Raw genomic sequence first — 15,623 nt, 5'->3', positions numbered from 1 at the left:
AGGGTTAAATAAGGTTCAGGAGGGAAATGACCTCATGATCCATCTAGTCTGCCCTTATACTATTTCCTGTATTTTTATCTTAGGATGGATATACTGTATGTTTATCCCAGGCAGGTTTAAATTCAGTTACTGTGGATTTACCAACCACGTCTGCTGTAAGTTTGTTCCAAGGATCTACTACTCTTTCAGTAAAATAATATTTTCTCATGTTGCTTTTGATCTTTCCCCCAACTAACTTCAGATTGTGTCCCCTTGTTCTTGTGTTCACTTTCCTATTAAAAACACTTCCCTCCTGAACCTTATTTAACCCTTTAACATATTTAAATGTTTCAATCATGTCCCCCCTTTTCCTTCTGTCCTCCAGACTATACAGATGGAGTTCATTAAGTCTTTCCTGATACATTTCATGCTTAAGACCTTCCACCATTCTTGTAGCCCGTCTTAGGACCCGTTCAATTTTGTCAATATCTTTTTGTAGGTGAGGTCACCAGAACTGAACACAGTACTCCAAATGTGGTCTCACCAGCGCTCTAGATAGCGGGATCACAATCTCGCTCTTCCTGCTTGTTATACCTCTATCTATGCAGCCAAGCATCCTACTTGCTTTTCCTACCAACCGACCACACTGCTCACCCATTTTGAGACTGTCAGAAATCACGACCCCTAAATCCTTTTCTTCTGAAGTTTTTGCTAACACAGAACTGCCCATACAATACTCAGATTGAGTATTCCTTTTCGCCAAGTGCATTATTTTACATTTGGAAACATTAAACTGCAGTTTCCATTGCTTTGACCATTTATCTAGTAAAGCTAAATCATTTACCATATTACAGACGCCTCCAGGAATATCAACCCTATTTCAAACTTTAGAGTCATCAGCAAATAGGCAAACCTTCCCTACCAAACCTTCCCCTATATCACTCACAAACATATTAAAAAGATGCTTGTTATACCTCTAGCTATGCAGCCAAGCATCCTACTTGCTTTTCCTACCGCCCGACCACACTGCTCACCCATTTTGAGACTGTCAGAAATCACTACCCCTAAATCCTTCTCTTCTGACGTTTTTGCCTTTTACTTACAGTTCCTTTGGGAAGTCGCTCTTCGATAGCCGCTGAGCTAAAAAGGCTCCAAAAGCAAAGGAGGGGCGCTCATGATGTAAGTAGTAGGAGAAGTCAAGATGCTCTATTATGGCATGTTTGCTTACGAGAACAGGGCACGAGAAGTGAGGCAGCTCATTGCAAATATCTGAAAAGGACAGAAAAGGAGCAGAATTGCAAGCAATCGGAACAAAACAGAGCAGCCCCTGTCTCTGCCTTATTCCTCTTAATCCCAGGACGGGAATTCTTTTTTTTTTTTAAATACTTTATTAATTATATACATTAAAAAAAGAGAAAAGACAAAACAACAATACAACATTTACAGAATGTATATACATGTAAATCTGTAAAGAGAAGAAAATAGTAAAAAAGAAAAAATAGTAACATTTATTTTATTTATTTATTTATTGGATTTGTATGCCGCCCCTCTCCGTGGACTCGGGGCGGCTAACAACAGTGAAAAAACAGAATGTCAAAATCCAATGCTAGAATAGCTAAAAACCCTTGTTATAAAACCAATCATACATACAGACATACCATGCATAAATTGTAGAAGCCTAGGGGGGGAGATTATCTTAGTTCCCCCATGCCTGATGGCAGAGGTGGGTTTGAGGAGCTTACGAAAGGCAAGGAGGGTGGGGGCTATTCTAATCTCTGCGGGGAGTTGGTTCCAGAGGGCCGGGGCCGCCACAGAGAAGGCTCTTCCCCTGGGCCCCACCAACCGACATTGTTTAGTTGACGGGACCCGGAGAAGGCCCACTCTGTGGGACCTAACTGGTCGCTGGGATTCGTGCGGCAGAAGGCGGTCCCGGAGATATTCTGGCCCAGTGCCATGAAGGGCTTTGTAGGTCATAACCAACACTTTGAATTGTGACCGGAAACTGATCGGCAACCAATGCAGACTGCAGAGTGTTGGTGTGACATGGGCATATTTAGGGAAGCCCATGATTGCTCTCGCAGCTGCATTCTGCACGATCTGAACATATATACACTCATAACAAAAATAAAGCATTATGCTTTATACATGGGTTATTTTGGTATCAGAGCTTAATATTTACACCTGCTAAGTGGCAGGATGATTGATTTTGCAGCTCATCCATTTATAACAGTATTTTCCCTTTGTTAATTGTTACACATACATCTTGTTGACTTTCCCGTTAACATATCTGTTTTTATGAGATTATATAATAGTATAATAGTGCCTTGTAATGACAATATTTCCTCTTAATTAGGATGGGAATTCTTGATGCTAAAGCAGGGCTGAGATTAGATTCCGACCGTATGTGGAAGTTTACTTACCAGGAACGACTAGCGTATTTGCTGACTGCCAGCCAAACAACTTGGTGGAATCAAAGGGAACCAAGCACTGAAAAGGGAAAATTATTATTATTATTTATTAGATTTGTATGCCGCCCCTCTTCAAGGACTTGGAGTGGCTTCCAATACAGAACGTTTAGGAGGCATCTTGGGCATGTCTTTATAATAGTTTTAATAGTTGTAAAACTATTCACAAATAATGCATAATGATCAGAAGGTGGCGCCATCTAAGAAATACCCATCTTGCTTTTGCCTGGCACGGCCTGATGACAGAGCTGCAGGGTTGGGCAAGCACCATCCAAGGTGGACCCTGCTTCACAGGGTGGGCTGCCCGGGTAAAGTCCTGGGCCTGCCCTGATCAGTTCCATCCACTACCGTGCCCACATTTTCCAGGTGGCATTGAACCCTACCTGAACCAGGTGATAGAGAGAAAGGTCGGCAGGTGAGATTCCATGAGGAGCGGTCTGGGGGAAGAGAGCAGCTCTGAGCTTGGGGTAAGGAGCGAGGGCCATCTTGAACAGCTGCACATCTACTTTCTCTCGTCCATCTCCCTTCTGGACGATCTGCAACAGAAAAAGCACTGAAGCCCACTTGCCCAGCGGATTCTCTGCCACGCCAATTCCAAGCAGTTAAGGCAGCCCTAGGGCTGACCTCTGACTCTGCAACGAGAGGCCAGGCCAACATAGCCAGCTTGTGGTTAGGAGAGGGGATGTTGGCTGCAGCGATGTTGACTTCGGGCCTTTAACCCCCTTTGTAGAAGGGCTGGTCAGCTGCCATCCTTCTGCGGTTGGCATACCTGGTCAATCCCTCCCCTGGCAAACATGGTGGTAGCCAGGGCAAGAAGGGTCCGTCCCTCCAACAGCATGGTGCTCACGCTAGCCTGGTTGCTGGGAATCAAGATCTGGGCATTGGCTAGACTAGCCTGAAAAATCTTGTCTGCATCTGGAGCAGGATGGCCAGGAGAGGAGGAGGGGGAACAAAGGGAGCGTTAGCCAAAAGAAAAAGTCAAAAGAAACTTAGCATAATCAACCAGATTAGCCAAAGCTAAACGTCCTTTAAGTACAATGATGCAAACTCTAGTACAGTAATTCTTAATTCGTTTTATGACCAGTAGAAAAGTTTGTAAGAAGAAGCAATTTTTCCCATAGGAATCAATGTAAAAGCAAATAATGCGTGCGATTGGGGACACCACAGGGAGGGTGGAGGCCCTGTTTTCTCCTGGGAGATTCCTAGAGAGGCCTCACAGAGTCTTCTCCCTGCCTTTTCCGGCCCTGTTTCCTCCCAGCAGATTCCTAGAGAGGCCCCACGGAGTCTTCTCCCTGCCTTTTCCAGCCGTTTCCTCCCAGGAGATTCCTAGAGAGGCCCCACGGAGTCTTCCCCCTGCCTTTTCCAGCCGTTTCCTCCTGGGAGATTCCTAGAGAGGCCCCATGGAGGCTTCTCCCTGCCTTTTACGGTTACAGTTTCAGAGGCTTGGGTTTGTAAGTAGAAAATGGTTCTTGAGAAGAGGCAAAAAAAAATCTTGAACACTCGGTTCTTATCTAGAAAAGTTTGTAAGTAGAGGCGTTCTTAGGTAGAGGTGCCACTGTAGTTATTTCCAAGGTCCCATTCATAACCCAAGTGATTTTCCTCTGCCTGATACTTTTAAATGGGATAGAAGAGGGAAATTATTAAACACAAAGAAAAAGCCACATATTTTATTTCCCCTTAAGAATTCCATTTTGGAAAAAGAGAGGTCAACAATCCACTTACTCACAGGATCTGGTGATCCCTTGGATCTCTAAGGTCGAATCATGTAAGTTAGGATATGTTGTCCTCAGCCTACCTACTTTTCTGAAGGGCCAGCAAGTCCAGTGCCAATTGCCCTTGGCCTGTAGGATGACCACACATGGGGCTTTTACTTATAGCTTTCTACATCAAAATCAGTTTGATCCAGAAAGCAAGAATAGTAGATTGGATTGAGACTCCTTCATCCCAGACTGTTGCAGCTTCAATCAATCCCATTTCAAAGGGAGGTCGAGCAGGCAAACTTGAGCGCAAGGGTTGACCAGAGGCTGCGAGAGGGTGGACAGGCCTCTCTGTCCTCCAAAATGGAAGGCAACCAGCCTTACAATGTGATGCCATTTTACTCCGTAAAGAGCGAAAAACACTACGCAAACAGACTGCAACTGGGACACCTGCTTCCTGACCCAGCAAAGGATAAGAGTCCTTGGGGATTCCGCTTGGCTGATCTTGACCGAGTCTAGGGTGGTGCTCATATCTATTTCAAGGCCATTGAGGCAGCATTGATTTCCGTGCAAGTAGATGAAGCCCTCCCACTTAGGTGGGAAGGCTTTTTGACCAACATTTGATTTTTGATTTTATTTTATTGAATTCGTATGCCGCCCCTCTCCGTAGACTCGGGGCGGCTAACAACAGTAGTAAAACAGCATGTGACAATCCAATATTAAAACAATTAAAAACCCTTATTGTAAAACCAAACATACATAGACATACCATGCATAAAATTGTAAAGGCCTAGGGGGAAAGAGTATCTCAATTCCCCCGTGCCTGGCGGCAGAGGTGGGTTTTAAGACGCTTACGAAAGGCAAGGAGGGTGGGAGCAATTCTAATCTCTGGGGGGGAGTTGGTTCCAGAGGGCCGGGGCCGCCACAGAGAAGGCTCTTCCCCTGGGTCCCGCCAAGTGACATTGTTTAGTTCAGTGGTTCCCAACCTTGGCCACTTGAAGATATCTGGACTTCAACTCCCAGAATTCCCCAGCCAGCATTCGCTGGCTGGGGAATTCTGGGAGTTGAAGTCCAAATATCAGAAGGCGGTCCCTGAGATAGTCTGTCCCAATGAGATGCGAAGGCACCTACCGCCAGGATGGTTGGCAATGTCCCAACATTGCACTAAAAACTCAAACCAAGGCTGTGCTTCACGCAGATCCTTATCATTGAGAATGGGGCAGTCTGATGAAAATAAACTGAAAATCAAGAACAACATTTCACAGAATTGCAAAGACAAAGCAAGTCTTCTCTCTCCTGGTCGGATATCGGCCATTCCAATGAATGTGGCTTAACTATCAGCTGTGCTGTGGGCTTTCTTGGGCAGGGCAATCGCCAGTTCCCACAATCCCAACAGCACGACTCCCTCGTCTCCCTAGTTCACAGCTGTCCAACCCAAAGCACAACCTGTTTCTCCCACAAGGCATAAAGGAAGGCTTCAGGAAAGGAAATGATTGTACTAGTTCAGGGCTAAACAAAGTTGGCTCTTCTATAGAACAAAAAAGACTGACGGCAGAAAAAGACCTCATGGTCCATGTAGTCTGCCCTTATACTATTTCCTATATTTTTATCTTAGGATGGATCTATGTTTATCCCAGGCAGGTTTAAATTCAGTTACTGTGGATTTACCAACCACGTCTGCTGGAAGTTTGTTCCAAGCATCTACTGCTCTTTCAGTCAAATAATATTTTCTCATGTTGCTTTTTGATCTTTCCCCCAACTAACTTCAGATTGTGTCCCCTTGTTCTTGTGTTCACTTTCCTATTTAAAACACTTCCCTCCTGAACCTTATTTAACCCTTTGACATATTTAAATGTTTCGATCATGTCCCCCCTTTTCCTTCCTTTTCCTCCAGACTATACAGATTGAGTTCATGAAGTCTTTCCTGATACGTTTTATACTTAAGACCTTCCACCATTCTTGTGTGACATATGAACTTCAACTCCCAGAATTCCTGAGCTGGCATGACTGGCTCAGGAATTCTGGGAGTTGAAGTCCACAAGTCATAGAAGAGCCAACGTTGCCTACCCCGGGACTAGTTGATGAGCAATACCAACGGCTGAGCAGCCTCCGAAGGGCCGCACCCCCATTCACAGAATCTGCTGCCCACCTCCTCTAACTGCCTCTGCTGGAATCATCATCATCATCATCATCATCATCATCATCATTATTATTATTATTCACGCAGTCCTAGTTGCTTGAGAAGCGCCCGACTGGTGATGAAATACAAAATCCAGCATAGTGATCTTGTTTGCCGTGTTGTATTGACACAATATTATTATTATTATTATTATTATTATTATTATTATTATTATTATTTCTATTATTATTATTCACGCAGTCTTAGTTGCTTGGGAAGCACCCGACTGGTGATGAAATACGAAATCCTGCATAGTGATCTCGTTTGCTGTGTTGTATTGACATATTATTATTATTATTATTATTATTATTATTATTATTATTATTATTTATTATATTTGTATGCCGCCCCTCTCTGGGGACTCGAAGCGGATCACAACAGCAAAACACAGTACAAATCTAATAATTAAAAACAGTTAAAATCCTTAATATAAAACAGTCATACATCCCAGACAAATCATACATAGAACAGAATCAATTTCCCCATGCCTAACTGCAGAGGTGGCTTTTAAGGAGCTTGCGAAAGGCAAGGAGGGTGGGGGCGGTTCTAATCTCCGGGATGAGTTGATTCCAGAGGGTCGGGGCCACCACAAAGAAGGCTCTTCCCCTGGGTCCCGCCAGTCGACATTGTTTCGCCGACGGGACCCAGAGAAGGCCGACTCTGTGGGACCTAAGTTGTTGGGATTCGTGCGGCAGAAGGCGAACCGGCCGTGGCCACCTACCGATAGTAATCCAAGTAGGAGTAGAGAAGGTGGTCCAGCCCCCGTTCTAAGCAATAAAGGACAAAGCAGGCGTGGAAATCTAAGCCGTTTGCAGAGACGTAGCTTAGGAGAGGATGTGGCTCTTGCATCAGGCCTCCGGCGCAGGCGGTTCTTTGCAGGAGGCCTTCAAAGTCTTCCAGTTCTGCGGGCGCAAAAGTCCCATTTCTGCCAAGAATAAAAGCAGAGCAGAAAGAGCAGCTGAGCAACCTTCCCTTTTAAAAGAGCAGCTAGAAAACCGGATGGAAATGGAGGGAATTATGCGGACCAGGCACCTACCTAGCTAGGACGTCCAAGACTTCATTGTGCAAGTAGTGGCTGCATAAGGCACTCTGACCGATGGCTTCCAAAGGCAGAGGGGGCCAGTTTGCAGGGTTGCCTTCGGGTTGAGAGTCAGATATCCACGAACTGATATTTACCCAATCATGCCAAGACGACAAATACATCCAAAGGGCTTCAGGATTACAGAACTTAAATTCTAAATTTTTAGAGAAATGAAACATAGAAACACAGAAGATTGAGGGCAGAAAAAGACCTCCTGGTCCATCTAGTCTGCCCTTCTACTATTTCCTGTATTTTATCTTAGGGTGGATATACAGTATGTTTATCCCAGGCAGGTTTAAATTCAGTTCCTGTAGCTTTACCAACCACATCTGCTGGAAGTTTGTTCCAAGGATCTAACTAACTAACTAACTAACTAACTAACTAACTAACTAACTAACTAACTAACTAACTAACTAACTATTTATTTATTGGATTTGTATGCCGCCCCTCTCCGGAGACTCGGGGCAGCTAACAACAGTAATAAAACAATGTACAATAATAATCCAATAAATACTAAAAATGATTTAAAAACCCATTAATATAAAAAACCAAACATACATACAGACATACCACACATGAAATTGTAAAGGCCCAGGGGGAAAGAGCATCTCAATTCCCCCATGCCTGGCGGCAGAGGTGGGTTTTAAGGAGCTTATGAAAGGCAAGGAGGGTGGGGGCAATTCTAATCTCTGGGGGGAGTTGGTTCCAGAGGGCTGGGGCCGCCACAGAGAAGGCTCTTCCCCTGGGTCCGGCCAAGCGGCATTGTTTCTTTCAGTAAAATAATATTTTCTCACATTACTTCTAATCCTTCCTCCAACTAACCTCATATTGTTCCCCCTTGTTCTTGTGTTCACTTTCCTATTAAAAACACTTCCCCCCTGAACCTTCTTTAACCCTTTAACATATTTAAATGTTTCGATCATGTCCCCCCCTTTCCCTTCTGTCCTCTAGACTATACAGGTTGAGTTCATTAAGTCTTTCCTGATAAATTTTATGCTTAAAAGTTAAGACCTTCCACCATTTTTGTAGCCCGTCTTTGGACCCGTTCAATTTTATCCATATCTTTTTGTGGGTGAGGTCCCCAGAACTGAACACAGTATTCCAAATGTGGTCTCACCAGCGCTCTAATACAGCGGGATCACAATCTCCCTTGACATTTGAGCAGGATTCTGGTCCGATGCCATGAAGGGCTTTATAGGTCATAACCAACACTTTGAATTGTGACCGGAAACTGATTGGCAACCAATGCAGACTGCGGAGTGTTGGTGTGACATGGGCATACCTAGGGAAGCCCATGATTGCTCTCGCAGCTGCATTCTGCACGATCTGAAGTTTCCGAACACCCCATAAATAATAAAGGCAGCATAAAAACAAAACGAATAAATACAAAGGTGCAAATCCGCGCTCCCATAGCCACAAGTACTTACCCCCTTCCTGAACTCTCACAGGGAGAAGGACCCTTTCCCGTGTAGATGGATTCCACCACTGAGCCCAGTTTAGCATCACCCTGTGTTCCCTGTTATGAATTCGGTCTTGAAGGCAATTCAGAAAGGAATCCAAAGTAGTAACATCAGTAGAGTCTGGTTCTTTTCTCCAAGATCTAGAACCAACAATTAAGCATTTCCTTGAAACCAGGGCATTGATTCTTTCCAAAACGTCTTACCAAAGGATGATCCTCCAAAAACCAAACCCCAAAATGAGCCCGTATTCAACACCAAATACACATCAGATTTACTCTGGCCAGTAGCTCACCAACAAATGAAGGCAAATACAGTGTTCCCTCGACTTTCGCGGGTCTGACATTCACGAAAAGTCTATATCACGGCCTTTCAAAAAATATTAATTAAAAATATTTTGTGGTTTTTTTTCTACACCACGGTTTTTCCCTTCCATGATGTCATTTGCTAATAAATAATTATTGTTAATAAATAATTATGTTAATAATTATCAGTATCATTAAGTATATTCTTCAGTGGTGAGTACCAGTAATAATGGTGAGTAATAATCTAAAGCATTGTTTCCCAACCTTGGCAACTTGAAGATATCTGGACTTCAACTACCAGAATTCCCCAGCCAGCATTCGCTGGCTGGGGAATTCTGGGAGTTAAAGTCCAAATATCTTCAAGTTGCCAAGGTTGGGAAACACTGATCTAAAGGTTGTTAAGGGAATGGGAAATTGTAATTTAGGGGTTTAAAGTGTTAGGGGATGTCCTGCGATACTGTTCATAGTCAAAAATAGTGTAATTACTTCCGCCTCTCTACTTCGCAAAAATTTGACTTTCACGGGCAGTCTCGGAACGCATCCCCTGCGAAAATCAAGGGGACACTGCATATGTGTCCCATGATAATCTCCAGCAGGATCCAATCTGGGTTGGTCCCTGGGAGCGGAGGTTTAGTCTTCTGAGCTTTCAGATTCGTGCTGGATTCGTGCTGGTGCCCATCCTCAGGGAACTTCTCTTTCACCAGTATCTCTGCTTTGGGCCAGTCCAGTGATGGCGAACCTCATGATCCATCTAGTCTGCCCTTATATTATTTTCTGTATTTTATCTAAGGATGGATCTATGTTTATCCCAGGCATGTTTAAATTCAGTTACTGTGGATTTACCAACCACATCTGCTGGAAGTTTGTTCCAAGGATCTACTACTCTTCCAGTAAAATAATATTTTCTCATGTTGCTTTTGATCTTTCCCCCAACTAACTTCAGATTGTGTCCCCTTGTTCTTGTGTTCATTTTCCTATTAAAAACACTTCCCTCCTGGACCTTATTTAACCCTTTAACATGTTTAAATGTTTCGATCATGTCCCCCCTTTTCCTTCTGTCCTCCAGACTATACAGATTGAGTTCATGAAGTCTTTCCTGATACGTTTTATGCTTAAGACCTTCCACCATTCTTGTAGCCCGTCTTTGGACCCGTTCAATTTTGTCAATATCTTTTTGTAGGCGAGGTCTCCAGAACTGAACACAGTACAGTGATCCCTCGATTAGCACGGTCTCGATTAGCGCGAAACGCTGCAACGCGGTTTTTCAAAAAATATTAATTAAAAAAATAAAATATTAAAATAAAATATTAAAAAATAAAAAATAAGTCCACGCTAGTTCTCTCTCTCTTTCTCTCCCTGTTGCCGGCGTGGTATATGAGAGAGAAAGAGAGAGGCAGAGGTCGGGTGCATTATCGGGAGGTGGAGGCGGCGTGGGGACGCTGGGTGCCGGTTCCCTGAATGGAGACCGCCGGCCGCTCAATCGGGCCGGCAGGGAACAGAATGGAGCCTTCCGCGGCGGGGCTGGTAAGGGGGGGAGCCGAAGGGGGAGCCGAGCCCAGCCCCGTGGCATTCGCCTTCCTCCCGCCCGCAGCCGAGACTGATCGTGGGCTCCTTCGCAACCTCGGAGAGCTTCCTGGTTTTCGTGAGCTTTCATGCCCTGGAAGCTCTCCGAGGTTGCGAAGGAGCCCACGATCAGTCTCGGCTGCGGGTGGGAGGAAGGCGAATCCCCCGTGGGCTCCGTTACATCTTCCGCTGCCAGCCAGGCCATGCTGGCGGCAGCGGAACAATCGCTGGCTGTCAACTTTTCTTTTTAAAACTGGGCAGGAGCTGACTTGCCTCCCCAGTGCTAAAAAGAAAAGTTGACAGCCAGCGCTGCGACTGACGGAATGCTGAGCCTCCCGTTCTCCCCCCCACACCTCGCCCCTTCCGGTTTCGGCGTTCGGCAACGGAGTCCGGCGCTGGGGCCATGCGGGGCCGCTCATCCAGGGGGGCGTGGACTGGCAAGTCGCCCTCCTTTCTCTTTCTTTCTCTCTCTTATACCACACCGGTAACAGGGAGAGAAAGAGAGAGAGCGGAGGGCACCTTGCCGGTCCACGCCCCCCTAGATGAGCGGCTCCGCATGGCCCCAGCGCCGCCCAGGCAGCTTGCCGCTTGCCGTATTGCAGCGAAGGAGGCGAAGCAAGGCTCCAAGCTGCAATACGGCAAGCGGCAAGTGATCTTGGGGTTTCCCCTTTGCCTGGGCGGCGGGAAGACCAAGGGAGGGTTCCTTCAGCCGCCCAACACCTGATCCGCTCTGCAGCGCGGCAATGGGGAAACCCCATCTTCGGCTCCTCGCTGCTTCCGCGCTGCGGAGCAGATCAGCTGTTGGGCGGCTGAAGGAACCTCCCCTTGGTCTTCCCCGCCGCCCACACGCAAACTCCACCATCTGCGCATGTGCGGCCATGAAAAAATGGCGCACATGCGCAGATGGTGGTTTTTACTTCCGCATCCAGTATAACGCGGAAATCGGTTAGCGCGGGAGGTCTTGGAACGTAACCCCCGCGCTAATCGAGAGATCACTGTATTCCAAATGTGGCACTCTACATAGCGGGATCATAATCTCCCTCTTCCTGCTTGTTATACCTCTAGCTATGCAGCCAAGCATCCTACTTCCTTTCCCTACCGCCTGACCCCACTGTTCACCCATTTTGAGACTGTCTGAAATCACTACCCCTAAATCCTTCTCTTCTGAAGTTTTTGCTAACACAGAACTGCCAATACAATACTCAGATTCAGGATTCCTTTTCCCCAAGTGCATTTCCAATACTATAAAAAAAGGCAGACAAGGAGAAAACAGGAGCTTATCTTTGTCTGTCTCACGTGCTGGGAGTTCGGTTCATCCCAGGATCATTCCCACCTGTGAGTAAACTGAAGCTGCCTTACCTGCAACAGGCTACACTCTTTTCCTCTCGTTGGAAGGTGCCTGAATAAATATTTTCTACCTCGTGCACAAAGTCTATCATTTCCTTCTCTGTTTCAGGAAGAACATCTTCATCTTGTAGCGCACTCACCTACAGAGTCAAAACGAAACTTTAGTTTCTCTCTTTTTAAAAAAAAATTTTTTTAAATTATTTTTCAATAGACAAACAAAAACAAACAACATTCAACATTCAAGGAGCTACCATTGCTCCGCTTGTCACAAAAGTCTAACTAGTACACACAAAAAAGTCTAACTATAATCAGATCAATACAGAAATATAACACACACACTCTATGTTCTTGTTAAATTTAACTCTGTTATCTTTATGTTATAATTTATTAATTTTCTTATCTATAAAATATCAAATACTTCAACTAGAAATAAGATATAAAGAATAACACTTTAAAATTTATAATATTGCAAAAATACTCTGTGTTTATATTGTTTTTAAGCTATTACGTTCTATCTATTATTATCATGTTATAGAGTAGTTGAAATTCACTTATTTAATATAACTAAAAAAAGAAACCTTGTCATATTAATTTCTAAATGTTCTTTCATGTATACATTCAGTTTAATATTCAGATTAATAAATTCAAATGATTATAAATTCTTACTTATATAGTTTTACAACTATTTTTAAAATTCCACCGTTTATATACTTTGTCCCATATTTTATAAAATTCTGTTTCAGTTTGATTATTCAAACTTTTAGTTTCTTTTCCATCCAACAGATACGCACATTTTCAAGTTTCCTTTAAATTAAATTTTGAACAAGGTGAGGAACAAAGGGACTTTACAAGGGAAGTACTGCCAATTGCTTACAAAAGATCAGAAAATGTTATCAGTGCAATTGAATTTCCACTTCGGCTATTAATACTGGAACCCTATCAAGGACGTTGTGACCTTTTCTGAGATTTGAGAATAAATTATCAATTTGAGGAGGTTAGCAGAATGCATGGGGGGGGGGGGAACACAATTAATTTACATCATTTCATGGGCAAAGGTTCTTATTTAAACTTACCAAAAAGTCCCGGACATGGTAATCTGTTGTGTAGAAACATATTTTGTGCAGTTGTTGCTTCACGCTGAGGCCCTAACGAAAGGAAAAAAGAAATTCTCCTGCAGGAGGGTTTGCAAAAAACATGACCTGGTTCTCTGCACTGGGATGGAAAGACCCGAGGCCTTGGCTATGGTCTTTCATTGTCAGTAAACAGTGGCTCAAGAAGGCAGACGTGTCCCTGGGGGGCTATGGATCACCCTTTCCCATCTAAACCCTAGCCCAGAGGCAGAGGTGGGATGCTAAGGTGGAACTGTGACGTGTGCTCGCCCCCGTGGCTCTGAGTGCTAGCAGAGTCCAGCGCAATTCTGCTACTGCACCTGGGCAGGGAGCGAAATCCCACGCAGACACGCACGATTTGGCTCCCTGCCCAAGTGCAGTAGCAGAATTGCACTGGCCTCTGCTAGCACTGCAGACCAGGTGCAGTAGCAGAATTGCGCTGGACTCTGCTAGCACTGCAGACCAGGTGCAGTAGCAGAATTGCGCTGGACTCTGCTAGCACTGCAGACCAGGTGCAGTAGCAGAATTGCGCTGGACTCTGCTAGCACTGCAGACCAGGTGCAGTAGCAGAATTGCCCTGGACTCTATTAGCACTGCAGACCAGGTGCAGTATCAGAATTGCACTGGACTCTGCTAGCACTGCAGACCAGGTGCAGCAGCAGAATTGCACTGGACTCTGCTAGCAGTGCAGACCAGGTGCAGTAGCAGAATTGCGCTGGACTCTGCTAGCACTGCAGACCAGGTGCAGTAGCAGAATTGCACTGGACTCTGCTAGCACTGCAGACCAGGTACAGTAGAAGAATTGCGCTGGACTCTGCTAGCACTGCAGACCAGGTGCAGTAGCAGAATTGCGCTGGACTCTGCTAGCACTGCAGACCAGGTACAGTAGAAGAATTGCGCTGGACTCTGCTAGCACTGCAGACCAGGTACAGTAGCAGAATTGCGCTGGACTCTGCTAGCACTGCAGACCAGGTGCAGTAGCAGAATTGCACTGGACTCTGCTAGCACTGCAGACCAGGTACAGTAGAAGAATTGCGCTGGACTCTGCTAGCACTGCAGACCAGGTGCAGTAGCAGAATTGCACTGGACTCTGCTAGCACTGCAGACCAGGTACAGTAGAAGAATTGCGCTGGACTCTGCTAGCACTGCAGACCAGGTACAGTAGCAGAATTGCGCTGGACTCTGCTAGCACTGCAGACCAGGTGCAGTAGCAGAATTGCGCTGGACTCTGCTAGTACTGCAGACCAGGTGCAGTAGCAGAATTGCACTGGACTCTGCTAGCACTGCAGACCAGGTACAGTAGCAGAATTGTGCTGGACTCTGCTAGCACTGCAGACAAGGTGCAGTAGCAGAATTGCGCTGGACTCTGCTAGCACTGCAGACTAGGAGCATTAGCAGAATTGCACTAGACTCTGCTAGCACTGCAGACTAGGAGCATTAGCAGAATTGCACTGGACTCTGCTAGCACTGCAGACCAGGTGCAGTAGCAGAATTGCGCTGGTCTCTGCTAGCACTGCAGACTAGGAGCATTAGCAGAATTGCACTGGACTCTGCTAGCACTGCAGACCAGGTGCAGTAGCAGAATTGCGCTGGACTCTGCTAGCACTGTAGACCAGGTGCAGTAGCAGAATTGCACTGGACTCTGCTAGCACTGCAGACCAGGTACAGTAGCAGAATTGCACTGGACTCCGCTGGAACTCAGAGCCACAGGGGTGACCACACGTTACCGTTCCACCTTAGCAGCCCACCTCTGCCCAGAGGTACCAAGGAGAAATCACTGTGCTCAGGATGCGAAGATACAAAAACTGTGCGCGTGAAAATACTGCACAGCAAAGATTTAAATGGTGCTCAGTGGGGTTGTGATATTACTCACCATGTTCCTTAAAAGTTTTGAAGCTTCATTGATGTCGTCCTTCAGGAGGCTTCTGTAGGCCATCTCCAGACCTATCCGGCTTAACTGCCCAAGATCCTGGGCAGGATTGTGAGTCAGACGGAAAAAGACTTGGGCCTCTGGCACTCGGTTGCTCAGGAGGGCTTCAGTGACCGCTTGCTGGGAAACAAAACGAGGAGCGATTTCAAGAGCCCCCGCTCTGCCCAACCCGAGGTTCACGTTCTGTTTTGAGAGGCCGAGGAGAGGCAAGGGAAGTGGGGACGGGGGCAGAACAGGGGAATGCTGAATGAAAGCAAAGGGGCACAAACCAATTGAAGACGCCGAGTCCAGCTTTACAACTTTAAAAGAGATGATCAGTACAGTAATCCCTCGCTACTTCACGGTTCATCTTTCACGGATTTGCTATTTCACAAGTTTTCAAAATCCATTAAAATTTTTAAATCCATTAAAAATGCATAAAATTCTTCTACAGTACTACTGTACTCTATTAAAGAAACTGGTGGGATATCCCATATAGTTCCAGCTGAGAAACATTATAGAATGACTGTTT

At 45.4% G+C, this 15,623-nt stretch overlaps 1 protein-coding gene across 2 annotated transcripts in view; it reads right to left on the bottom strand.

The window, feature by feature from the left end:
- The window catches only part of SPG11 (SPG11 vesicle trafficking associated, spatacsin), a 65,667-nt gene that overhangs the window by 31,721 nt on the left and 18,323 nt on the right, over positions 1 to 15,623 (bottom strand). For both annotated transcript variants that reach the window (XM_070763025.1, XM_070763023.1), the window contains exons 11-21: positions 15,056 to 15,232; positions 13,147 to 13,218; positions 12,086 to 12,213; positions 8,829 to 9,001; positions 7,357 to 7,555; positions 7,042 to 7,245; positions 5,273 to 5,379; positions 3,214 to 3,359; positions 2,828 to 2,980; positions 2,400 to 2,466; positions 1,083 to 1,248 (exon numbers count right to left, since the gene is read on the bottom strand). In XM_070763025.1, coding sequence (XP_070619126.1) covers positions 1,083 to 1,248; positions 2,400 to 2,466; positions 2,828 to 2,980; positions 3,214 to 3,359; positions 5,273 to 5,379; positions 7,042 to 7,245; positions 7,357 to 7,555; positions 8,829 to 9,001; positions 12,086 to 12,213; positions 13,147 to 13,218; positions 15,056 to 15,232 — 1,592 coding nt within the window. The remainder of the gene's footprint in view (positions 1 to 1,082; positions 1,249 to 2,399; positions 2,467 to 2,827; positions 2,981 to 3,213; positions 3,360 to 5,272; positions 5,380 to 7,041; positions 7,246 to 7,356; positions 7,556 to 8,828; positions 9,002 to 12,085; positions 12,214 to 13,146; positions 13,219 to 15,055; positions 15,233 to 15,623) is intronic.

This window comes from Erythrolamprus reginae, chromosome 10, assembly GCF_031021105.1.
Source record: "Erythrolamprus reginae isolate rEryReg1 chromosome 10, rEryReg1.hap1, whole genome shotgun sequence".
NCBI classification, from domain to species: Eukaryota; Metazoa; Chordata; class Lepidosauria; order Squamata; family Dipsadidae; genus Erythrolamprus; species Erythrolamprus reginae.
This window is presented reverse-complemented; position numbering and strand designations above follow the sequence as displayed.